This window comes from Myotis yumanensis, unplaced genomic scaffold, assembly GCF_028538775.1.
Source record: "Myotis yumanensis isolate MYYU_CA2020_CCGP unplaced genomic scaffold, mMyoYum1.0.hap1 SCAF_11, whole genome shotgun sequence".
NCBI lineage: Eukaryota > Metazoa > Chordata > Mammalia > Chiroptera > Vespertilionidae > Myotis > Myotis yumanensis.
The window spans coordinates 17,479,403-17,506,529 of NW_027223762.1; the positions used below are offsets into that span (position 1 = coordinate 17,479,403).

The 27,127-nt window shown below is 44.8% G+C and overlaps 1 protein-coding gene across 2 annotated transcripts in view; it reads left to right on the forward strand.

Moving 5' to 3' along the window:
* CRIM1 (cysteine rich transmembrane BMP regulator 1) overlaps positions 1-27,127 on the forward strand; it is a 179,594-nt gene that overhangs the window by 109,992 nt on the left and 42,475 nt on the right. For both annotated transcript variants that reach the window (XM_070429003.1, XM_070429004.1), the window contains exons 6-8: positions 4,292-4,474; positions 7,090-7,287; positions 26,545-26,673. In XM_070429003.1, the coding sequence (XP_070285104.1) occupies positions 4,292-4,474; positions 7,090-7,287; positions 26,545-26,673 (510 nt within the window). The remainder of the gene's footprint in view (positions 1-4,291; positions 4,475-7,089; positions 7,288-26,544; positions 26,674-27,127) is intronic.

Consider the following 27,127-nt stretch of genomic DNA (forward strand, 5'->3'; position numbering starts at 1 on the left):
TACACTTCTGCAGGCCTCACCGTAAAAATAGCTTCATCGGAACCGCTGTGTACCTAACCAGAATCTCCCCCCAACTTCAAATCTTACACCCAGGCTTGTGGCTTCAGGTGGTAGATGCGGTTGGTGGATGCAACTAGGTGATAACTAGTGATTGGCTGATAAACATTTTTCTTCCCTTTGATCGGATGCTCAGCATTGTGTGGGAGTGTGGTACTTGGCCCCCACCCACACCCCCAGCATCCAGATTTCATGGTAAAGGCACCCCATATTTTGGAACTTACGGCCTTGCTGCCTAGTTCCTTCCTATCTCAGCCCAGATTTTGTGGCTAAATGTATAAAAATGAATTCTGAGCCAAGAGACGATTTATTTTAGAATATGGTTCATCTTCTGAAAAAAGAAATATTACATCCAGCAAGCACTGGGGAAGAGGTAAAACACATTCACAACCTGTGTCAACATACACACACAGCTCAGCTCTGACTACTTAGGTGACTGTAGGCGAGTCACCTAATCGCTTTAGATTTCACTTTCCACATTGCAGACATAGCTGTTCATACTTGTTCTGTCTTCTCTACGGGATTGTTATAAATGAGAAAGTCATTGTCCTTAAGTACCATACAAATGTAAATATACTCAAAACGCAGTGAGAGTGTTTCGAACATTCGAGGTGACGTATTAAGAAATGATGTTGGACAGATGAGCCCGTGGGAGACGTGTGTATCATAATCCGGTTTTTCTCACCTTATTAAGCAGGGCGTGTTAGCGCAGGAGACGTTCCTCAGCTTGGGAGGGTTTTTGTTGATCCAGATTTATTGAAACACGTACCATGCAATTCATTAAGTGAAGTTGTACAATTCTGTGGTTTTATTTTTAAATGTGTTTACAGAATTGTGTAATCATCACAATCAATTTTTAAAACACTTCCATCAGCCCATTTCCCCCGACGCTGGGGAATTCATTAGCAGTTCCTCCCTGCTTCCTCCCAAAGCCCCCAGCCCTAGCCCACCAGTAATCCACGTTTCTGGCTCTGTAGATGCGCCTCTTACAGGCGTTTCACATAAATAGTTTATACAATAGTTCATTTGTGACTGGCTTCTTTCACTTAATGTCTTCAAGGTTCATTCGTGTTCATAGTATGTGTCAGAACTGCGTTCTTTTCTTTGGCCAAGAAATACTGCACGGTATGGATATAGACCACATTTTGTTTATCTGTGCATCAGATGGTGGGCATGGAGGCTCTTTCCTTTTTTTTTTTTTTTTTTTTTTTTGCTCTTGTGACTAATGCTGCTGTGAACATTTGTATGTTGGTATATGTTTTCATTTCTCCGGGGCACACACCTAGGGGTGGAGTTGCTGGGTTATATGGTAACTCTGTATTTAGTATTGTGAGGAACTGCCACGCTGTCTTCCAGAACACCTGCCCCTTTACATGCTCACCAGCAGGTGGGAGAGTTCCAATTTTTCCACGTCCTCATCAGTACTTGCCATTATCGGTATGTTTTTTATTATAGCCAGTAAGCATACGCAGGGGTGTCTCACTGTGACTTTGACTTGTATTCCCTAATGACGTGACGTTAAGCATCTTTTCATGTGCTTGTTGGCCATTTCTGTATCTTATTTGGAACAGCGTCTACACAAATGTTTGCTCGTTTTTCAGTTTGGATTTTTGTATTGATGAGTTATAAGAGTGCTTCATATATTTTGGATGCAACTCCTTTAAATGATTCACATATATTTTCTCCTATTTGTGGGTTACCTTTGTACTTTCTTGATGGTGTTTTTTGAAGCACAAAAGTTGATGAAACCCAGTTTAACTCTTTTTCTCTCTTGTTGCTTGTGTTTTTGGTGTCGTATCTAATAAACCATTGCCTACTCCAAAGTCACAAAGATTTACTCCTGTTTTCTTCTAAGAACTTTATAGTTGTGGCTGTGACAAGAAGATCATAGCTCTAATGATTCATCTTGAGTTAATTTTTTATGCGATGTGATTCATAGTGGTTCATTCTCATTTTTTCCCATGTGCATATCCATTGTCCCAGTACCATTTGTTGACAAGATAGTTCTTTCCCTCAATGAATTGTCTTAGCACCCTTGTCAAAAGTCAATAAATGTAAGTAATTAATTCTAATGAACTATAAATCTGTTCTTTTCCCAGTACCGCACTAACTTGATTGCATTGTAGTAGGGGTTGAAATCCTGAGTCTTCTAGCATTATAGTAGGTCTTAAAATCAGAAAGTCTGAGTCCTCTAACTTTGTTCTTCTTTTCAATATTGTTTTGGCTATTCTGGGTCCCTTGCATTGTCATATGAATTTTAGGATTGGCTTCTACTTTCTGCAAAAGAACTAGTTTGTGTTCTGATAGGGATTGCATTGACTGTGTAGATTGGTTTCAGGAATATTACCATTTTAACAATAGTATCTTCCAATTCATGAACATGGGATATCTCTCCATTTGTTTAAGCCTTCTTTCATTTCTTTAAACGATGTTTTGTAGTTTTCAGAGTACAAGTTTTACACTTCGTTTATTAAATCTACTACTGAATACTTTATTCTTTTTGATGCTATTGTGAATGGTTGTTTTCTTAACATCATTGCCAGATTGTTCATTGCTAGTGTACAATAGATATACAATTTATTTCAGTTGCAATTTTACCCTGGAATTTTGTTGAAGTTGTGAATTAGTTTTGATAATGTTTTAGGAGATTCCTTAGAATTATTATTTTTTTTTTTTTAGATGCAAGATCATGTCATTTGCACCTAGAGTTGTTCTACTTCTTCCTTTCCAATCTAGATACTTTTACAGTGGGGCCTTGACTTAAGAGTTTAATTCATTCCAACCGAGCTCGTTAAGGAGCTCGTTAACTCAAATTACTCTATTAACTCAATGCAAAAAATCTGCAGAGAGATAGCTGGTATCTCAAAAAACTCATTAGTCGGGACACTCCTAAGTCAAGGCCCCACTGTATTTCTTTTCTTCCCTAATTGCCTTAGTGAGAGCCTCCGATACAATGCTGAGTAGTAGTGGTGAGAGTGGACATCATTGTCTTATTCCTGATCTTCGGGGGAAAGTCTTCAGTCTTTCACTAAGTATGACATTAGCTGTGAGTTTTCATAGATGCTGTTTATCAGGCTGAGGATGGTCTCTTCTATTCCCAAGTTATTGAATGTTTTTATCATGAAAGGATATGTGATACTGTCAAGTGATTGTTCTGTGTCATTGAGTTGATTGTATGGAATTTTTGGTTCTTTATTCTGTTGACATGCCAGGCTACATTAATAGCCTTTTGGATATTAAACCAACTTTGCATTCTTGGAATAAATCCCACTTGGTCGTGCTATTTAATCATTTTTATATGTCACTGGACTCAGTCTGTTAGGATTTTTTGTGGATTTTTGTATCTATATTCACAAGAAATACTGATCTGTAGTTTTCTTTTTCTTGTGATATCTTTGTCTGGTGGGAGTTCTTTTAAGTCACCCAGAATTGGAGGTAAGGAATGAATTTAGGGTGAGTTTTTCAGGGCAGAGAAAAAAATTTGAATCATTGTTGTCATGATGAGAATTCTACCTGCAGGACATGAGAGTCCTTAGCAGAAAACAGCCTTGCAACACAATGGAACGTCCACAGGGTTTCAATTGAAGAGCTGTGTTTGCTAAATGTGTGACTTCAGCCAATTACCTAGGATCTCCTCCCTTCCAAACTTGGGGTAACTGCAGGTTTTGTTACTGGGATGCATAAAGTAATGCATATAGAAAGAGTTTTGTTAAAGGCCAAGTACGTTTAAAATTACAAATTTCTTCTCCTCAGAGAGAGAAAAGAGAACGCAGGTAAGAACACAGAAGGGGCAGAAGAATATCGCCTCTGAAAAGACCTAGGTAAATTTTTGAGGCAGAGCATGGTTGAACAAAACAAGTGTGATGATCCCTTTAATGCACAGATGGGTGAGTGTCGTGGTCACGTGGTTCCCTTTATTTCGTGTGTGTGTGTGTGTGTGTGTGCGCGCGCGCGCGTGTGTGTGTGTGTTTGGGGTGGGGGTGGGGGATTTAGTGTAGATTTCCCTAAGGGGAATTTCTATTCCTGGGGGCAAAGAGGATGACAGTGTGTTTTGTGTGTTTTACTTTACATTGCTTTATTGCTGTTACACAAAATTACATCGAGTTTAGCAAATCTTCATGGCGTTATAACCCCCTGCTAAGAGACAGATTTTTCTAGAGGCTGTTTGAGAAACATAAAAGAACCCTGCTCAGAAGGGACTCTGAGTTTGCCTGTTTGTTTGAACTCCCTCCAGAAACAAAGCCAGCCTGCGTATTCAACAACGTGGAGTATAACGACGGGGACATGTTTCGCTTGGACAAGTGTCGGTTCTGCCGATGCCAAGGGGGCGTCGCCATCTGCTTCACTGCCCAGTGCGGGGAGCTGAACTGCGAGAGGTACTACGTGCCCGAAGGGGAGTGCTGCCCAGTGTGCGAAGGTGAGGGATGCGCTCCTTAGAGAGGAATACGCATCTTCATGGCTCAGAGTTCTGGTATCAAAACTGGCCTAGTTCCGTCTCACCCCCAAGTAGAGGGTTTTTGCAGGAGTTTCCTGCTCAGGACACGGTGCTCTGTCTTTTAGGACTTGTCAGTGCCACGTAGGCTGTGGAAATACTGCCCCAAAGGAAGTTGTGCCCTGGGGGTAGACGGCAGGTCACCTGTCTCCACGGGGCATCAAGAGGTCTCCCGGGAGTGCTCGTGGCTCCTCCCCTGCGTCCCCACAGTTCCTTGGCAAGTCCTGGGGACCCTCTGCTCACCGTGCTCTAGACTTCACTCCTGCTCTCCTCGAGTGGCTCAGCTAGGGCAGCGTGCAGCCCTTGTCACCCACAGTCTCAGCCAGCTCAGAGAGGAACTCGCCCTGTCCTTTCCGTCACCCACGCCCTGCCAAGTGGGACCAGGACCCTGCTGCTCCCCCTCCTTTGAGACTGTGTGGAGGTGAGTGCGGGGTCATTTGTGGCATGGCGGTGGCAGCCGAGTATCAGGTGTGGCCCTGGACAGAAGGCTCTCAGGAGCCTGCTCTATGTTCCCTTCTTCCCCCCAAGAAGTAATAGTTCCATGTTCCCCACCGGGTGCTGCCCTCCCATGGCTGCTATTCAGAAATAATAAACATTTCAGGATGATAACTCTGAACTTCATTTACTACAACCCATGCCTCTTAGGGATTAGGATGCGAAAGTTCAGAAAAGTAGCCACTGGTCAGAGACGGCAGTGAAGTCGGAAACACCACGCTCTGCCCGACTGTGTCTCTGGTCTGTACACACTCCTCCGTCCCTGGGTAGGAAGGTCAGCGAGCCTGCTGGCCCCGATGGACCGCAGCCTTCAGTCTGCAGTGGGATATGTCAGTCTCGTCTGACACAGGAAATGGGAAGACAGGATGCCATGCCATGTGACACGCTTTCCTCTGTTATCCTAGAACCCTTTTCGATGTTTGAGTGATATTTAGCACACCATATTGAAGATCTGAAAACGTGTAAAGTATGCAAACTGCATCCCTCACACTGAACAACGGTTCATAGCAGCGAAGTCCTTTCCCCTACTAGACACTATCTGAGCCAGCATGGGAGAAAGGGGGTTCACTTTTTAGGTGCCGTGGGGATTTTTAAAAATCACATCAAACTTTGACCCTTCCCCGTGACTGAGTTCCCTAGCGCCCCCAGGAGGTAGTAGACTCTGAGACCACCTGGCAGTGGGTGGTGTGAAAACACAGATAGGACCCTCTGTGTGATCAGCATAGTGAGTTGTCTGGGCACAGACCCGGGTATGTCTCATTTCCTGGGACTTAGACCCAGGCTCAAAGTGGACATGTAATGTTTTTTTATAAGAAATGGATAAAGTCGTATCTGACTCGGGTCTCTTAGCCGCCTCCATCGCTGGTAGATTGCCTTTCTAACGAGGTGGCTGCTTGATTTTAAATGTTGGCCTCTTTGTTATAATGCCATATTACCCCTTTAGACTACAGAGAACCATGCTCACAACTATGTAGACCTCCCTCCCCGCACGGCAGCACTTGCTTCTTGAGACCAGCTTGTCTGTGATTCTGAAAAAGAAAATGCAGTGATGTGTCTGGTTGCTCTCATGGTAATGATATGTGGAGGTTTTGTATGCAGCATGTCTGTCCTGGTCAGTAACCTCACAAAACATGGTTTCAGTGGCCTCAGCTATTTTTGTCCTTCAACCTGGGCCGCTGCTTGGCTGCCAGCTCACGGGGGACCTATGGCGAGGTTTATAATTTCCCGCCAGGCGCAAGCAGTGGCCCTGCTGACCTTCAGCCAGCCTGGTTCTGAGCAAGGCCACAGTGAGAGCCCGCCCTCTCCTCGCCGTTGTCCATGCTGACCTCCAGCCACCATGAGACGGAGCTCCGTTCCTCCTGGAAGTAGCAGTGACGCCCTGAGTTAGACGGGCATCACCGCTTCACAGGCAGTGAAACTGAGGTGCGATTGATGTGTAAATGGACAGCTCGGAAGACGTGGTCAGAGCCTGCAGTGGATCTGAGCTTTCTGATTACCAGCTCCCAGCTCTGTGCCTAGTGTTGTGCAACTTTGCTTTTGGGGAGGGGGAGTTTTCATTTTGTTGGGTATTTTGTTTATTTGTTTTAATATAAATTTTTATGGTTTCAGAGAGGAAGGGAGAAGGAGAGAGAGATAGAAACATCAGTGATGAGGGAGAATCATTGATCGGCTGCCTCCTGCATGCCCCACACTGGGGATCGAGCCCGCAATCCCGGGCATGTGCCCTGACTGGGAGTCAAACTGTGACCTCCTGGTTCATAGCTCAATGCTCAACCACTGAGCCACACCTGGCCGGGCACCAAGCATTGGTTTTTAGGCCATATGTCCCCTGTCCTGGGTGCAGCAGCAGGATGGATGGACAGGAATTGAGTGTGATAGCAGCTTTTGCTGTCCCCAAGGGACACCTCCTGCAGCCCTGAGCTCCTGTGGACCACAGCTGGAAAAGAACTGCTGATAAGTAGAACCCGGGAAACCGTCTGTAGGTACAGACAGAGAAACGATGTAGAATGCCGTCGATTTTACTGGGAACTCTTGTTTTCATTTAGATCCGGTGTATCCTTTTAATAATCCCGCCGGCTGCTATGCCAACGGCCAGATCCTCGCCCACGGAGACCGGTGGCGGGAAGACGACTGCACGTTCTGCCAGTGCATCAATGGGGAGCCCCACTGCGTGGCCACGGTCTGCGGGCAGAGCTGCATGAACCCCGTCAAGGTGCCCGGAGAGTGCTGCCCCGTGTGCGAAGGTAAATCCTGCCGGTTCTAATGAGTCCCTGGCATATGTCTCGTGTTGAATGAGCTTCTGCCAAAGTGTTCTTGTTTGTTTTTTATTTCCTTGGGCATAACGTCTGCTTCCTGCTGTTACCGGCAGCAGATAAATTTATCATTTTGGAGAAGTATTGCACATTTACAGTGAGTGTCACGGGGTCTTTATTTTACCACTGCAGATAGGCTAAGCTGAATAATTTACAAGCATGTGTACATTTTCATGCAGTTCCCTTGAAGTCTAATTAACATCCGAAGGTTAGTGCAGTGAAATAAAATGGGAAACCAGCCCATGAGTCCAGCCTTGCATGTTCGACTTGTCATGCCTCCCGGGGCCCGGGAGTCCTGGGGCTAGAAAAGGCACCTGGAGCCATGGGGAGGGTTTCCCTGCCTGCTGCCCTGCCCCCGAGGATCCTTTCTATTTCAAATTTCATGAGACTGTGGCTTTGCCCTCGGGCTTTTACTGATGTCTTGGTTCTTACGTTCACTCCCTGTCATCCTGTTGGGAGGAGAGGAGCCTGAGGTATTCCGAACCCCAATCTCCCTCCATTTCCCATGTCCTGGGAAGGTTCTTCACACACACTGTCCACCGCGGTTACTACAGAAAAGGGATGGAATTTTTACACTGACAGGCCCAATAGAGAGTATTTGTCGTTCAGAAGCACATTTGCATGGTAAAGTGAACTGAAGTGGGTCAAAAATTAATCTGTGTTGAAGATGGATCCTTCTAGCATTTTTAAAAGTAGCTATTAAGGAAATGACAGCTCTTTTCAGAAATTCATTCAGTAGACTAAGTCCTCTGTCAAGAAGTCTTTTGCTTCCACCTAAATTTTCATAAACGCAGACGTCAGAGTCTGCCTGACTTGCTTCATTAACCTCTGAGGGGTTAGCATTATGGAAGAGCTTAAAAATCGTATAAAAATGGAAATTGGAGGACTCCAGTTCTATCGACATCACCAATTCCCTCCCCGTTCCTCCACTCGGAGCACAGCTGCCACACTTCCGGGTTCTGTCGCTTCCAGAGGACCGGCTGAGTGGCCGTCACCCACTCCCTCACGTGTACGCTCCTCCCAGCCCCTGAAGGCAGCGTGTCCGTCCTGGAAAAGGAGTGGACAGGAATATGTGTGTCTGGTGGACACTTGGCTTTACAAGCCTGCCTTGTCACAACAGATAACAGCGGGACCATCTGTTCTTAGGGACAGTCTGTTGTCAACTTGAAACATTTAAGTGTATACGTGTGCGTGATAACGTAAGAACAATCAAAAGCAGAAACATGGCATCCGCTAAGCAACTAACTCCTTAACTTCACAAATCTTGAATCATACATGGAAAGCAAAACTGAGAAAACTTATTAAGAAAACAGATAGGGCCTTTCTGAAAGTGGATGGAGGGCAGGCAACTCTTTTGTGCTCGTCATCATCGTTAGCGTATTTATCGTGGTGAGTAGAGGAGAGTAGAAATAAATGTATGTGAAACTAACTGATTGGTTCTCACGCCTGTAGCTTGCATAGCGAGGAAATGCTAGTTTGATCACTCGAGCTCGGTGTCTACAACATATGCATGGAATTGTAATCTACTCGTCCACTGATAAAAGAATGACAGCTTTGGTTAGCCGTTAACTCCATAAAATTTAGGAAGAACCTCCCATAATCCACGTACACCACGGACACAAAGATGAGTAGGGACAACTCCTAGTTAACTTCTCAGAAGACGTTCAGGCTGTTTGAATTTAAGCCGGGAAACAAAGGCTGCCCACGTTCAGATTGTGTGGGGCGAGTGCTTTGTTTGTGTACCTGGTTCCAGGGAATCCTCCCAGCAGCACGGTGCTGAAGGCCTGCTCGTGAGTCCCTGTTAGGAAGAAATGAGCGTTCAGGGAGGTTTAGGTCATTTCCTCCAAGGCTGCTTGCCATTATGTGGCCGAGCTGGGATACACTGAAGTCTGTCGGATTCAGCTACATGGTTGTCTGCTGACCCTGCTCCCAAATGTCAGCTCAGTTTACTCCGGCCCCGGTGTCTGGTCCCCTCTCTAATCTCTCATCATCTCTGGTTTGGGCCCCTGTGTTGGGAGAGAGAGGAGTGTGGCCACGGGAAGGAAATCATTTGTAGGTCCCCCAGGTGTTTGCGATGTGATCGCCCACCTGTCCTCTCCTGCCACCTGGGGAAGGAGGCCTTCAGGATCCAGGATGTCCTGGATCTGTTTCTCAGGCCTCAGGTCGTGAGGTTCTTCTGGTTCCTGCTCTTTTCTGCCCCCTTCATGCTCTGCATGAAACCTTTTAAGAGATTCCTCCGTCTCGTTCTCAGGGAACTAATTTATCTTGCGTTTCTTGTTTTTTGTTTTTGACTGAGTTAAGTAATGAGTCTTATGTAAGATGGTATTTGCTCTCCAGTAACCTCTCATTTTAAGATGTAGTAGGAAGACAAATTCTTCTGGTGTGGGGTGGAAAAACAGTACGCAGCTTAAGATCATGACACTAACTACGAGGTAATTTATTATTAATAATAAGGAGGAACTTACAAAATAATGCCAGGTGAATGAATTCTATTACTTTGTTTGTGGGACCTAAAAATGTCTGTAGAACCAGTTGAAGATATTTTTCTCAGCAGCGTATTTAAATGTGATTTCAGAATGGCAAACAGATGAGATGAAATAAAAGCAAGGTTAATGTGTAATGAACAGTCAGCCAGCATTATTTAGAGAAAAACAGAAACACTAGTGTTCATGCAGCTTATCCACACAATAAATTCCTCTGAGCACAATTGCATAACGCATTTTGGCCCTCACCCGGTTAGCTACAATCCCAAGGTGCGTAGTCAGAGCCTGAAGTGATATGAAAGGACCCCACACCAGGACTGTGGTTTTAGATTTTTTTCCTGAATAAATTGCTGCATTCCCAAATATGGTGTGTTAGGACCCGCAGGGAGGGAGGACCTTGTTGTGGCTGTTGTTGTTAAAGATACATACCTTCCAAGTGACAGCATAACGTGCTGGGTAGAGCCCTGGGGACGTGAGCCTGGGGGCTCTAAAAGGCTAGGCTCTACCTGACAGCTAACTCATTCACAAGTACCTAAGTGCTTTTTAAATTGGCACTTGAGTCCTCTCCTGATTAAGTCTGACCATGTTATTGTCAACACCCAGTTCAGGTATCCAGATAAGCCACCCCTGTCTGTAAGTCTGTCACTGATTGTGTCCTTGACTTGCTCTGCCGCCTTTTCTCTACTCCTCTTGTTTGTCAGTCACATTATTTTTATTTGCTGGCTCTTGGAAAGAGCTAGGATGGGCATGCATGAATAGCAGGCGAGGTTTGCCACTGACGTGTACGTATGGAAGCTACGTCCTTAATCCACCTCACAACTAAAAACAAAAAAGGGAAGGCAGCACAGTTAGGTCTCCCTCAGCATCCAGCACCATTGGCATCGTCTTATTTGCAGCCCTTAAGGACGGTAGCTAACGTTTCCTGCACACTGACTGCGAGCCAGGCCTACGTGCTGGAAGAGCATCATTGGGTCCTTACAACTTCCCTCTTTCGCAGATACTGTATCCCAAATTCACATCTCAGGTTCCAAAGTACAGAGGTCATGGAACTTCCCCAAGGTCATGTAGCTGGAGAGTGGCAGACAGTGTGTCCTCAGAGCCCAGGCTCTGGACCCTGCAGGCCCACTGCCTGTGAGACTAACAGGGCATGGCATCCCCCTTTAAGCCAGTAGAGTGGAAGAGTGAGCTAGGAATTTACCGTATTATTTTGCATCCCTAAAACAGCACCTGGCATGTCAATAGGTGCTCAGAATTGCCAAGAAATGATGCGTGAGTGAGCTGGGGAGACCGGAGAGGCAGTCACCACCGGACTCCTCTCCGAGCCAGGCAGCAGGCCCTGACGTGGGGCTTCGTACTCGGAGCCTCAAATGCTGATGGCCTTTTGGACCTTGAAGAAAGAATAACGATCGGATATTTATATTTGAAGACACACTTTGAGACCAGAACGCAGTGTTACATGAAGTGTGTGTGGCACACCGTGGGCCCCCCTGTCCAGAGGCCAGTTGGACCAATTAGCGTCAGACTGACGGCTCCCCCTCCTGAGAGCCCTGAGCTTTCATCCGCTTCCAGGGGCTGTTGGGGGCCTCCCCGGATGGTTTGTGAAGTGTGGTTTATTCCCTCCCCGTTCGGCCCCTGAAGTGCGGAGTCACAGAGTGTAAGTGGGCTCCCCCAGGCCCTCCAAGGCCAATGCTCACTGTCACGTTTAATATACTGCTTTTCAATAAGACATGCCTTGTAAGTGTGTAGGTGCCACAGCTACTATTGTTATTTCAGCTACTTCTACAGGCAGGATTTTTTTTTTTTTAAGATTTTTAAAAATAGTGTTTTTGTTGAGTTTTTTAGAAAGGAAGGGAGAGGGAAACATCGATGGGCTGCCTCCTGCACACCCCCTACTGGGGATCGAGCATGCAATCCGGGTATGTGCCCTGACTGGGAATCAAACCCTCGAACTTTTGGTGCGTGGGGATTTTTATTTTAATATCACAGTTAGCTAATTGCTAATTTTCCCCCCAATAAGATTAGGCATAAATGCTACCTAAGCTGATTCATAATGTCAGAGGGACCCTAGGGACAGAGCACCGTTTTCTGTTAAAAAATTTGTTTTATAAAGATAAGGTCTTGGGGAGGGAATTTTTGGTCGCAAGTTGTATGTGACATGCCCATGATGACTCAACAAGAAAAATGCAGGCGGTGGGGACCAGTGTGAGGCCAGCTTGGCTGTGCCACCTGATGTGGGAGAGAAGAATTCCATCATCACTTTGAAGTCTTGATGTCAGGCTTGGTCTGCTCTCACCTGAAGCTGTGACTGGATCCACCCAGGGGGCCACTGTGGTCTGCGTGGTCTTCAGGCCTAGTATGTGCAGGCTCCTGCTGGGAGCAGGTGATGGTGTTTATGACCTTGGGGATTTCAGAGCCAATACCAAGAGCATCACTTGTCAAGAACTTAGAACAACATAGGTGATATTTTACAGGGTAACATTTAATGTTACGATTTGGTTGCCAGTAAATCAACTCTGTACTCGTGGTTGGTGAATGGGTAGTTGCCTTTCTACTATTTCTGTTTCTCTGAAACAAGCAAAATCCATTTCCCATTTCAGACAGGAAATCAAAGAATTATTCATAGATTGTCAAAGCTGGGTGATGGGTATACGAGTGTCCATCATTTTATTCTATATACTTCAGTATTATTTTTTAATTTTTCTATAATGAAAACTTAAAGTGAGTGTTTTCGCAGAGCTGTTATCTGAAACTGAGCTGAATTAACTCTTGAAGTGGAGGACTAAGATGTTTCCTGTGTGTGGATTATTTCTAATTCTCTGGATTTAGGATGAAATGGGATTGAGCCAGACAGTCAGCTCTCTTTCTTCCTGCCCCCTCCCTTGTTGGATCCCTTACCTGGGGAGTCCTGGTCCTTCTCAGGAAGGTGTTGAAGAGAGGGTGTTAGGCCTCTCTTGACAACCCTGTAGATTTAGTAGCCACTTCAGTGTCAGCTCACCCAATAGACTGCATGCTGTGTTCTGAGCTCTTAACAGGCTGGAAGTCTGTGAGCTGTCAGATATTCCCTCCTCCTCCTCATCCTCCTCCTCCATCCTCATTTTACAGGAGCCCTATATCCTTTCCTGTAAATGTTGATGATAGAGTTTGAATCAAGACGCCCTCCAAATGCGATTTCTACCGGGCTGCCAGAAAAGTCTGTACCAGGCACATATCTGGGTGGGAATTTCTTCAAAGAAGAAAACATATTTTCAGCCCAGAAGACTTCCTCACTGAGCAGTATCTCAAATGATTAAGCTACTGCTTCTGTGGCGAGGAGTCCAGCATAGTTGGGCTGACCCCAGAGGCAGCAAAGTCAGAGATGCCGCAGGGTCACATGATAGTAACATTCTGATACATACCGGGGACCAAAACTCAGTTTATGGGTGGTATTGCTTCAGTCCCGTAGACTGTGCTGTCCTGAGTGGGCCAAAAGTAATAAAATACCCGTCATATCCCAAACTCTCTTAGGCATGTTGGTTCACCCTTTAACTCTACATATCCTGGAAACTAGCTCCATAAATGGCAGTTAAAATATAGCAGCACAGTCTGGTTTATTTTTGTTGTTTTTTGCTTGTCCAAATAAGGTCATATGGAGAGTAACAAATGCAAAGCCGATGAGCATGTGTCACCCCAGGGCTTGAACCTAAGAATCAGAAATTGGTCGTGGATGAGTTTCATAGCGCTTGGATTTTACCTGGTAATTTTAAATGCCTGTAGGTATTTCAAATAACCTCAGCATGTCATTGTTCAGAGCTGATTCTGCAACACACGGCTCGCCAGCCCTCTGCTCTGATGTGCGGCCGCCACAGCCGCCCCGTGTTTCCTGTGGAAGTGGCCTGCGAGGGCGAAGGTTCCACTTTATTGCCCCTGCTCTGCGTTTCCCACACCTAAAAGGGCATTATTGCTGGGAGTCTCATAATTCTCCTACTAAGATAATAATTGAAGCTAATAGCTCAGACCCGGGCCTGCTAATTTTCATCTAATCAACAGAGGCAGGAAAACAGTCTGGAATGCTAACTATGTGAATGAAAAATATTTAGTCATTCTTGAAATGATAGGAATGTTTTTCCAACAAACTTAAATAAACACGGTCTCCACTGAGCCTGTGTTAAACTTTTCTGGATAAGAGACAATTCTTAGGCAACCACACAGAAGTTAATGAAGGTCATTAAGAGACATGCCCTTCGGAACAGGCCTGCCGACTTCAGAAAGAAAGATCCTTTCTGGTACAGCCATGGGCCACAAGTAGCAGAATTGGTTTCCTGGTAGTTTTTGTCAGCCTCGTAGAATTTATCATGTTAACTAGTAATCACATTTTCTAGTTTTCAAGAGATGTTCTGCTTTACCTAAGCATGGCTATCTGAGACCATCTTATGTTAAAATTCTCTTATCTCCTTGGACTGTTTGCCTCTGTGCTAAGGAATGGATTGGTCTCAACACACCTGTATTTAAAGCACCTGTGACAGCACTTTTCATATAAACCTTGTTTGTTTCTACGATACAAGGTCCCACAACACAATAAGGAAATCATTTTGAAACATGATATAATTTCTAAACATATCATAGTTTGCATATTCAAGTGAAGTGGCCTTCCATTCCAGTAGTTATATGGGAAAACTAGTTATTGCAGAAATGCAGTCATTCAGAATGGTTTGGGTACCTCTGTGTTAGCTGATATGAGAGCTTTCAGTACATCCTTTTGAATAGTTTTAGCTTTGTAAACTCCAGACTGTAAAGGTTTGTCAGACTCTAGGCCAGTGATGGCGAACCTATGACACGCGTGTCAGAGGTGACACGCGAACTCATTTTTTTGGTTGATTTTTCTTTGTTAAGTGGCATTTAAATATATAAAATAAATATCAAAAATATAAGTCTTTGTTTTACTATGGTTGCAAATATCAAAAAATTTCTATATGTGACACGGCACCAGAGTTAAGTTAGAGTTTTTCAAAATGCTGACATGCCGAGCTCAAAAGGTTCGCCATCACTGCTCTAGGAAGTAGACATTCTCAGCTCGGTCTGGTGACAAAGGTGAGTGATCTGGCTGGGTTAAAATGTTCAGAGGAAGCAAAAGGTAATAGTAAAATAAAGGCATTTGGTCTTCTGTGGCATGGTAATGTGCTCTGAGAGCAACTCTTACTAGTAAGTGAGTGCTTTTAGCAGTAACACGTCTTTATAAGTATAACTTGTGATGTGTTTTATTTCTTAAAAAAACCAATTCACTGCCTACATAGCGTGTGGATGACTTCTAGGGGCTAGAGGAATGTATTTAAATGGCCATATATTATATTACAACATTTTTGTGAAGTTGCAGGTGCTCCTTTCAATTGTATTTTCAAAGAAGACTAAAATAATTTCCCTATGGAAATAACTCTTTTTAGAAATAAAAAAGAGCTGGCGATTCCTGTATAATTGATTTCTAATATTCAGTTATCTAACTCCATTTCTGAGTATACCATTTTAAACTGTTCCTTATATAGCCTTAAGTATATCTTAGAAGAACAAAGTGATTTCCCGCTGTTTGATACGTGAGGGTTAGCATTAGAGATAGCGAACTTGTTTTTAAAGGCCCTCTTAGAAGTATTTTTTGCGCTGTGTCTGATTGTGGAAGATAAAATGTCACACGGGTGTATAAAATGTCTGCACCACATTATTGTAATATAAGAGCACGGACGAGAGGAATGAAAGTGTTTAGTAAAGAGTGTCCCTTGCCCATTTGTGGGCCCCCCTCACAGGTGGCTGCGAGGTGGCAGGGAGCCGATCAAACCCACATGTCCGCCTTCCTGTTTGAGATTCCCAAATGCTCACTGCGTGCAGACTGGGAAATTCGTTACCAGGAGACTCAGCCGGGCCATCTTTTTCCCGGGGTCATACCATCGTTTGTCCTAAATTGGGTACGGGATGAGTGACAGTGAACATTTAGCGCTTCTCTGAAATTTGTCGGAACCACGAAGGGATGGTGACGCATTCCGTTTTACACAGTTTCGAGCTTGACTTGAATGAGCTGTTAGACCTAATTTTTACTGACTGTTTATGTCTATGTGATATACCTGGTTATGCGTCAGGTGAATTTTACTCTCCCATCCTAGAGAGTAGCTTGATGAGTCACAGATGTTTGAAACAGAGCCCAATTCCCGTGTCCCGGCCATTGGAGACCACAGAATTTAATGGTAGTCACCCATTAAAAATAAGATTCAGGTCAAGGCTCCAGCTCTGATCTTGCGGCACCATCCTGAATCAGGACGAAGAATCCCCAAGAAAATTCTCAGGCCAACGAGCACTGGCCCTTGGGGACCCTCGGGGTCATGGAGTGCTCGGGTGTGATTTTCACGTTGACTGCTGGAGCAGACTGACAGTCGAGTCTGTGAAGCCATCTGCCCAGCCAGGCAGGCCCTCCCAACCTGCGCCCTGTATGCGGACCACCTCCCTGGCTGCAGCATACTCTTCCCTACCTAACATTTACCTTGGTCTTCATTTCCTCCCTTTAAAAATGTATGCACACGTCTACAGCCCGCGGCTGCCTTGGATCTGCTTTGTAATCAGGCAGGGTATATGTGATGCCTGTGTTTGTATTCGGGGCCTACCCATTGCCTATGCCTGTGCCTCGCCCCGAGGTCATGCCACCCTCGAGGTTGGGCATCATTCGGAAGATAAGCGATGGTGTTCTTGTCTCACCTTAACTGGAAAGCCATGGCCCAGCTCACTTTTTCAAACAATTCTGGGAGTCTCTATTTTAATAGTGACGCTACAAAAAACAATGTTCAAAGACAATAAGCTGTCAGTTTGGGATGGCCTCAGGCCGTGGATTCTCTGAAGGATCAGCAAGCGCAGCTCTTTTCAAGCCCGTGACTCTGTCATGCTTTCTGGAACCAAGTGTTTAAAAGGTTCCGAGGAGATGTGAGGCCAGATGAGTTCAGTAGGGGCGCTCCACGGTCCTGTGACATTATTCTCGGAGTGCAGCACTCCCAGATATTGTTGTGAAAGTCCTGGGTGAGCCGTCTCTTCTTGTTGACACAAGGTTTAGGTCCCTGAGGTGCTGAGACTACGATTTGCTGATCAAAGGCAGCTTTTAGAGATGAGCCTTCCGGCTCCTCTTTCAAGTTGAGATGGCACAGCTTCTAAAAGCCACCAACATAGTGTAAGCGACAATGTGATGAGTTTGCCCTCAGCCCCAAAGACCCAGCCAGCCAGGCCCCTGTCATGAGAGAGGAAGAACGGGGCCAGCCAGGCACACAGAACCATTGTTCCTGCTCACATTGGATAAGCTGATTATGAAGAGGTTTCTGTTCTCTTCGAGACGCCATGGACACAGTCAAAAAGCGAGACAATGGCCTCAGACCGCTACTCAGCAGATGTGAACGGCGCCAGTGGCTGGCCACTAACGCGCTCCCAGCTCACCAGACCATGTGGACCCACCCGCATCCCAGAAGCTTTTCATGTTATCAGTAGAGATAGAAAATGATGCTTCAGTTACAAAGGACAGGGTCCAGAATGCCAATCCAGTTGTCATAGCCTTTATCAGCTGAATGCTTGAGGCCTGCAAACGGGCACGTAAGTCACTTAACTCAGCCATCGTCTGAGACCAGTTCTAGCTCTGAGCAAGCAGGATCGTCGTTAGAACAATAACTGTAGCAGCCAGCAGTATTCCTGTAGCCCTTAGGGTTTACAGACTGATCATCGTTGAGGTAGGGAAAATGGGTTTTCCCATTTTATAGATGCCCAGAGAGGTTGAGCATCAGATGTAAGATAAGCAGAGAACAGGGACTCAAGCTAAATCTTCTGACTTCCCACCCCCCAGTCCATGTCCTTGGCATTGCTTCTCTGTAGACCACCATCGTGAGAGGGTGGGGAATGGGGGCGGGGAAATAAGGCCGTGAATATGAGAGTGCCTGATCATCATGGCTCGGATGCGAAACCCGTTCTTGCTCCTGGCTCCATTCTCATTGCTGAGACCCAGGTCCTGTGATTTGGAACTTTTGTGGCCTCGCCTTTGATCCATGCTCTTTTCCTGACCTCTAGCTGGAATGTTGACCTCGCAGTTTGACCTCTGGGAAAGCCTGCTTCCCCTTGTCTGGTCCTGCTTGCCCCACATAGGGTTCGCCCCACCCATCCAGCTCTGCCTCACGCTTGCCTCCTGCCCAGCCCCATGCACATCTGAGCCCTGGGCCCTGACCAGTGGCACTCACATCCCCACGGAGTAAATGAATGGGCTGCTCAGCCCCGCAGTGTGCCAGGCACTGAGCCACCGTCACCAGCACTGTGCATTCTGGTCCCAGCTCTCCCCTCGTCTCTTCTCCCTCGTGCCAGTCTCTACCTCATCGTGAAGGACGTTTGCTGAGCAGTCGGCAAACGTGCTCATCCTGCATCCCGTTCGAGATGAGCTGCTGAATTGAGTGCGTGCCCAGCTGTTTTCAGGACCCTTTTAATGATGCTGTTCTTACTTGGCATCATAAAGGAATGAAGTAGTCACAGGAGTGAATTCTCCAGGTAATTAAGCTTTCGGAGGGTCAGACTTGGTGGTAAGCATGTTGAAGGGAGACCTGTGATGTTTTGTGTACTCCGTGCCTTCCGCAGTCAGAGATATAGGTCATCCCTTCACCCATGTCAGGCATCTGGGTGTCTCAGTTTGGCCTGCTTGGACCTGGGGGTTCTCACTCAGTTTCCGTGCTTCACCACAGCCTGCTGGTCTCGCGTGCTGCATTGGTGGGTCTCATTTACTGAGAACCTGCGATGTGCAAGGGACTGTTGCAGTGAGGAGGGTCCTAAGGAACGTACGTCCAGGCCTCCAAGTTGGGAAATTAGAGACTCAGCCTGTTAGGGACAGTATTGAATGGGGACCCTTCTTCATTAAAAAAAAAAAGTGCCCTAACTTTAAGATGCACAGGTGTCTTTTTCCCCCCCTCTTTGTTCATTCATTAAATATTAGTGGGGGCCAAGTTGTTTGCTAGGTGCTGACGTCATAAACAGTGAATAAACCATGGTCCCTAATGGGAGGACCCTTCCTCCCTGGTCCTCAGCTATTTCTCAGAGTGTTGGGTTCCTGGAATCAGATTCTGACCATCTGACACCCCCATGCTGAATATAGTTGTTAAAATACACATACATAGGCTTACAAATACGGCATGTGTTTTCCCAGTTAAAGGTTACCAGGACCTACTCTCTATGAAAATGAACAGGAAATATATAGGAATAAAGTATAAGACAAATTGAAAAGGTACAGATTATTCTTGGAACTCAGTTATTTTCTGAGCTTCTTCTCATGCTGAATTCCTGGAAAATGATATCCCACTCCAAAAAAAAATTTTTTTTTATTTGCCTTTTGTGGCCTTTTAATAATAATCTCGGAATCATACTACTGTCTCTTCCTATTAAGTATCCGATTGGTAAAGGAAGAGAAAAATATCTCCAACTGCCAAGAGTCCTTGGAGAAAGCACACAAAGTTAATAAATAGGTCTAAAGTAAATATGTGATTTCTCCTCTATCTGACCATAAAATAATACAGATCTTGGGAACATTTTCACACCATTCATTTTAAAATAAAGAAACTGCTCAGAGATAAGTACTTCAGAAATTACAAGGATGTAGGTGTTGTTATGAGAAATATATACAAAGGGAAAAAGGATAACTAAATGTGTAATGCCTGAAAGAATTTGGAGACTCCAACTGTAGGAGATGTTTTTCCATGACTTAATGAGACTTTCTTAAATACACATTCATACACCATGGAAATTCCCATTTCCAGATTAGGGAATTTTTTATATCTTCACTTTTTTTCCTTTCTTATTGTCTACATTAATAGAGATTTTCCTCCAGCTTCATTTGGGAAAATTTTCTCTTTACAGTATTTCTCTTCCCAGGCTGCAATTAGTTGATATTTCCGTGATTTATTCCAATGGTTTTCTGACTAGTTACGGTCACATTTGAATAGCAACTGTGGTAACAGAATGACATATGAAGACAGTAAAAAAGATAAGCTATCTCCTTTGGTTCTGTCTTGGCCAACTTAATCTCCAGTTTTATGGCCCTTGGACAGACCACCAGTAACTGGTGGGCTGTAGGAGGCCTGATACATTCAGCCACGTAAAGTGGTGAAGCTTCGGAATTGTCCCGCTCATCAGATATTCGTCTGGCTTAACCAAGTGCAGCCCCCCACTCCCTGACCCCACCCCAAAAAATCTTAAGGAAGAAAGTGCCTGAACTAGGTCTGAAAAGAGGATGTAATTGTTCATCTTAGTCTCTCACAATCAAATAAGCAGGCTTGTGAATCCACAGAGAGGAGCTACACGAAGTAAGCAAACCATTATTAAAGTCCAAAGGGGGAGGTAATAAGAGAAATAAGAGACAGGAATGAGCTTCATTTATCCTTTTCTACTTAACATTTTTTAAGTTTTGAAAGAAACGTAAGAGTGGATCTGCCTTAACTATTTCTAGAAATTTGCCTCTGGTGAGGTTCTTCCAGAAAGAACTTTTCTTAGTGTGCATGTGTGTGTGTGCGGACACTGGTATGGATTTGTAGGAATCCAGGGTGCTGATGGGCAGCTGCTACCCACAGCCAGGCCCTCCAGACCAGCCACGCGCCCAGACCCCCAGCGGAGGGAGAAAGCATTCCCAGAGACCATAGACATCTGGACCCAGAGTCAAACCAGCAGGGATGGCTCCGAGCACCTTCCACAAGGGCACTTCCCAGAATCACCCACCCACCCACCCTCAAGAGCTACTAATGGGCTGTCAGCCTTCCCAGTGTTGCTAATCAGAAAGAGTGCTTCCCACTTTGCTCGATGGAGATACATAGTTGGTATTATTTGCAAGAGAGAACCAGCTGGTGGTGTCAAGGTCATGAGAAGAACCTTGTATGCATTAATTCAAAACCAGAAGTCCAACGGGGCAATAGAAATGAGCGCGGGGTTAAAAGCATCTGTTAACATTTTTATTTAAGTTACACCTACCTGAAATAGAACAGTGACTATATAAATTTAAGTTAACACGTTTTTAAATAACTGAAGGTCAAAATATATGTCTTTGTTCTATTGTTGTCTCAGACATGTTAAGACTATCCAATATGACAATAGGACTGACATTAAAACTTTAAAATCCATTCTTAAAAGGTTGAACTTGAATTTCAACTTCTTACTTCCCTTTCTCCTTTTTGGAGAATTTTCCATAAAATAAGAAGCAAGAAAGTAGAGAGCTTACTTAGATTTGTTTAACCCATTTATACCTCCTAAATAAACAAGTATATATTTTATGGCCCAAGTGCTATGGCCTCGGAATAAGAATAATGATTTTTGTTTTAACTTTATACTCTTGGCCATGTTAATTATGATCACAGTGCCTTAATATCCCCATTGAGGAGATAAAATTCCTTTGAGGAAATGCTTGAGCATCAATATGAAATATTGGTGGTGTTCTAGAAACGTAGCACTTGGCACTCTCTTAATCTTGAAAAATATGTTTTCCTGGATACATTTTCACTGATCTGGGGGGTTTGTTGTGCTTCCTAGGAAATGAAAGAAATATTCTTCCCTAAACTTTTAAATAAATGTAAAATGATGAACCACTATGTGTTCATGTTGTTGCCTGTAATGACAGGCTTCCTCCCAGAATTTGTTCCCTAAGACCTGGGACGACAATTGGTGGCTGATCACCCACCGGGGGGGCGGGAGGGGGGGGCGGGGGTGCTGTGAAAAGCGCTCTGCTGGGCCCTGGGAGGTGCCCAGAGTCCTTGAAAACCATTCGAAGAAACAGGTTGAGGAGAGTCCGGTCCCCACCCAGACGCAGGGTAGGAAGCAGCAGACGAATGGAGACTGGAGACATAGCGAACACCCATTTTTGTTCTTGTTGCTTCTAGGCTCAGAAACGTTTCTAGAATTCTTCACAGAGAAGCTGTTCCAGGGCTCCCCTTAGAGTTGTAGCCACAGACAGTGAATCCCTGCAGAGCCAGCCTCTCTCCCCGTGGAGGACTCAGCTGACTCAGCTCAAGAGGAGGTGGAATTTCAGGGAGATCCTGGAAGCAAGTGGAATTTCCCCTCACCTGATCCCGCCCTTGTGCAGGCGTCCCCTCGTCCTCCTAAGTGAGGACAGGCAAGACCAGTGTAAAGGGGGACAGTTTTCTTTGCTGCCGGCAGCTGGCCTCCCATACAGGGATGCATCCCTGTCTCCAAGAGTCTTATCCAGAATCTCGTTCAACTGATAATCACCCAAGTCATCACTCGGTCTTTTTAGAAGGCATCTATTCTCTGGCATAGCATTTCAGTACCGTACCCCATGTAATAGAAGAGCAGCGAAATGTAGGATTTAAATGAGAATCTTCTGGAGCTCAGACCGAGCCCCGTCGGGATAGTTTCCGTGTTCAGAGCACTGTTGCAGAGACTAGAGAAAGTGTGGGATGATAACAATTCCCTGTGCACAGCTTGCAGAGCGCTCTCACAGGCACGTCCTCCAGTTTCTTTCCGTAGCCGGGTTAGAAACAAACTGTGGCTCCGTGATTCTGGATTCTTTAAAATGACTCCTCCTCTACCAAGACCTTCCTTGGATAGCAACTGTGCGAAGACGCTAGCCAGCTCTTGGTCCTTACTTTTTAAGGACTGTAAGCGCAATGTTGATTTTTAAAGGCTCTAATTCAGGATGGTATCAAATGTGTCTCCGTTTGGCGTTCATTGTCTGAAATAAGATCATGAATTTCAGGAGTTTCACGCCACTTCTTTCTTTAAAAAATTGCCCCAAAAAGTAATACGACCAGTTCTGAGGTTACATATTAATAGATGGGACTGAAAACAAACCCAGATCTGCTTACGATGATATCAGAGTTTTGCTAGAAAATTTATAGTTGCATATTTCTGTTGTAATATTATTCTTAACTGAAATCTAACATAGACACATGGCCTAACACGGTAGGAAACCGAGCACTAAAACGTCGAGAGACTGATGGAAGGAGGTAGACAGTAATGTATGACTTCAGATAAACCGTTAGGAGACAGCCGCTTGCCTGCGTGTGTGTCTGTTACACGCCCACAGTGGCTGCAGTGACCTGGGGCGGCGGCAGGAGCACCCCTAACGTGCATCTCCCCCTCAGAGGCTTGTTCAGTTTCTTCCAGCGTGTATTGGAAAAGGAAAGCAATACTTATTTGTTAAATATAATAACTGCGGGGTTCGAATGTTGTTTTTTAATTTAGACTTCTGTCTAGATTTACTCTATCACAGCGAGTGTTGTTGTGTTCAGCCTGATCGATTGAAAGGAAATGGAATAGTTCCAGAGCAAATGGACGCTTTTCGTGAATACATGTTTGTTGAGTTTTGAGGTTTTCTGTGAGTTTTGTTGAGTTTTTTCCTCTGTTTTAACATGAAATACGGAGGGAATTAGAATATGAAATGCGTATTCTTCCCAGTTGCTTCCGTGTCGTGTGCATCATAAATGAATGGGGAAATATTAATTTTAGAGGCACTACATGATTTTTGGCTTCTTGCATTCTACCACTTCTTCTGGGGCCCGGAAGACACCCAGTAGGACTGGTTTTACCTAAAATGTTTACAGGGCAGCATTGTAGGACCAGTGCCTATGCCACAGCCCTTCTATGTACGTTTTTTCACTTGTTAAACTGAGCAGAAGCCGTTATCCTGCATGTTGCAGGGAAAGACTGAAGGTGTTTCCTCTCCCGGAGAACCGCGCTGTCGGATGCCTGGGACCGTGTACCCGGCCGACGGAGCTGCTTGGATAAAACGTGGGACTGTTCTCACTGTTGTTCTGATCCTCTGGCAGCCAATTAGTTTTTCCTTTTCTTTCTGGCCACAGATCATAATCCTAATCCCATCCAGTAATCAGGAGATGTGCCCCAAAATAGCACATACTTCACTATTAACTCTCTTAACAAATCCCTGAACTTCACTCAAAGTAAAATTCCATACTGCCCTGCGGTTATTCTGAATTTTCATTGTCAATGCAGTCTGCACAAATATATATTTTTCTACAATACATTTTTGAAGGCAGAAGTTTCTCATAAACCCCAATGTCAGTAAAGAATACAAGGTTTTGGTCTCTGTGGATAAGCCATTTGCTACAGCACTGGACTTTCCGAATTCACCCTCATCCTCACTCTAATGACTCTAGAACAGCGATTTCCAACCTTTTTCTCTCACAGCGCACATAAACTAGTTACTAAAATTCTGCGGCACACCAAAAAAAAAAAATATGTTTTGCCCATCTGACCAAAAAAATAGGTATAATTTTGATTCATTGACACTGGGTGGCTATTGTTGTGCCGGCTGTTGTCATTTTTAATTTGACAACCTAAGGGGAAAGAGGTCCGTTCCCACGAGTAAATCGTCAGGTATTGCATGCGTTAAAATACGTGGGGCGCGCCGGTTGAAATGCGTAGCCCTAGGATGTCATCCTAACGCAGTGATGGCGAACCTATGACACGCGTGTCAGAGGTGACATGCGAACTCATTTTTTTGGTTGATTTTTCTTTGTTAAATGGCACATAAATATTTAAAATAAATACCAAAAATATAAATCTTTGTTTTACTATGGTTGCAAATATCAAACAATTTCTGTATGTGACACAGCACCAGAGTTAAGTTAGGGTTTTTCAAAATGCTGACACGCCAAGCTCACAAGGTTCGCCGTCACCGTCTAACGCCTTCCTCAGTGGAATAATCTGTGATGTGGTATCTTTAAATGTGGTAGGTTCTCTGCTCTCTCTCATATTTGTGGTTAGAATAATTTTGACAAAACCTTGGCAGTCTCGTGGCTAAAGGCTGAAATAGAATCATCAGTTTGTGTGGCTAGTAAGTGCAGTGATAAAAGAAAAAAAAACTACATGAGTTTCAAAACCGAAGATGTTTATGGCATTTTTTAAGAGAATGTAGGAAAGCAGTATTACTGTATTTAATCCACTAGTCTCCTAAAACTTGCCTAAACTTAAACTACTTTTTGATGTTTAAAGTTCTCTGTCATAAGGGATGCTTTCATCATTGAAGGAAATTAGAAAATTTACAGCATTGGAATGTCTACATAAAATTTCAGGGAGCTGGTCTCCAAACTGCGCTCTGATAAAAACGGAGAATGTGCCGTGCCTTCTTCATATGAATTTCCAGTGGGAGGATGCTGAGCAGAGCTTCTCTCTAAAAAGTCATCCTTGCGACCTGTGGAGAGTTGAGTCACCGGCCCCTTTTAGACGACGGATGGGAATTTAGAACTCTTGATCGTAGCAGTGGCCGCTGGAACACTTATTTTGGTCTCCCTGCCATGGTAACGGGGGATGAAACTCAAGAAGAGAGTGTGGACCAGTGGATAGAGTGTTGGGCAGGAGGTCGGGAACCTCTGTGCTGTTCTATTCCCAGCCTGCTCCGGGGTTGCTATGTAAACTTGGAGAAGCCAGTCACCCTCTCTGCAGCTCATATTTTCCACTTGTGAAAACATAGGTAGAGACATTCTGTACTCAGCTCTTTAAAAAATATTGTGGGAACCAGCGTCCACTGAAGACGTTCAAAGTATCTTTGGGTTGAAAAGAGGCTCCGTAAATATGCGAGTGTCTCTCTTCCCTTTGACCGCACTCTCAGCACAGTCTGGCGCGACATAAACTGTCCCTCTCCCTGCACTGCGAAGCAGGAGCCAGTGCGGCGGGCTTTGTATTGCACAGAGGCCGAGAGCGTGCGACCTTGGAGCCAGAATGTGTGGGCTTGAATCTTGGCTCCACTACTTACTAACTCTGAGGCCTTGGGCAAGCCGGTGTATGGGATTTTCTCATCTGTGAAATGGGACCAATGATGACACCCATCTCATTGGAATGTGATGAAGCTCGAAGGCGTTGAATGAAGAGCGCTGGAAACATGATGTAGACACACAGTACACTATTCTTATTGCCCAGAACAATTCTTCGTAGTTTATATGGCAGGGGAGGTAAAGCATCGCCCCACCTTGTTTTTTTTTCTGTGTATCTCTTCCCAGGTGGCTGCTCGCTCTTCTTTTCAAAGGCTTTGTGTCTCACTCTGCCACACGCATAAGCCGAGGCCCTGAGTAGAAGCTCCTAGGCCCTGTTCCCCATTGTACCATCCATATTAGCTGAAGGACAGTCGCATGAAAAATGAAAGAAATCTAGATGTTTCAAGCTAGCCTCAAACATCTCTGAGTTACTGACTTGAAAAAAAAAAGCTAACATTTCAGAAATGTTGCAAAATGGAAAGTGAGATCATTGACAGTTGGGAGCAGTGTCTTGATTATCATAAAAAAGTAAACTCAGAAAACATCAGGAAGAAGTAGAAGAGCAGTTAACAATTTAAATGGAGTCCACCTTGCCCTCTCTTACCTGCTTCCCGTAGTGGTGACCCTCAGAGAAGTATTGTGTGAGGGCACCCAAAAATGCGGAAGTTGCTCAAACATAAAGAAATAGAGCTTTTGGATTGTCAAAAATCTAAATTGAAAACCTTCTTTTTCAGAGGTTAAAGACATGATGTTTTATTGAGTCGTACACTTGAAACCTGTATGATTTTTGTGAACCAATATCACCTCTAGATTCAATTAAAAAAATGACTATGAAAGTATAAAAGTTTAGGATTTGATGAAAATGGATTAGTTTTTTGTTAATTTACTGCACTGTGGAATTTCAAAGACTGAATAGCTTCTAAGAGATAATCATGTTTCACTGACTTTTTCTCTCTTTTTATGATTAGAACCAACCTACATCACAATTGATCCACCAGCGTGCGGGGAGCTACCCAACTGCACCCTGACAGAGAAGGACTGCGTTTACGGTTTCAAGCTTGACCACAATGGCTGTCGAACTTGTCAGTGCAAAAGCAGTAAGTACACGGGAGACAGGTTTTTGTTTTTTTCTGAGCCTGGTAGGATATTGTCAAAGCACATTATGTGATTGACTATCTTTGCCGTCCATGACATCCTCTGAGCAACCTGAAAGAAGAAGAAAAAATTGTACTGAACACAGACAAATACACAGCCATGGGGGGCGAAAGAGAAAGGCCAAGACGCTGCTTCTTTATTCTGTTTTTCATCTTCATTTCTCTGTCTTCTGATGCATCATGGGTACCGCCCTCAGAGCCCTGAGAATGTCTTTCTAACCTCCCCGTTGCTCTCCCTCTAACATCACCTTGCTGGGCCACCCAGGGACCAGGAGGTCACCCACACAGGGTGTCACACTCCGTGTGCGGCGGTCATGATCCTTAGGATGTGCTTCTCTGTGTGGTTCCAGCTCACTTCCGTGTGGAGTCCAGTCACGTCCCCGAGTGAGACCTCTGA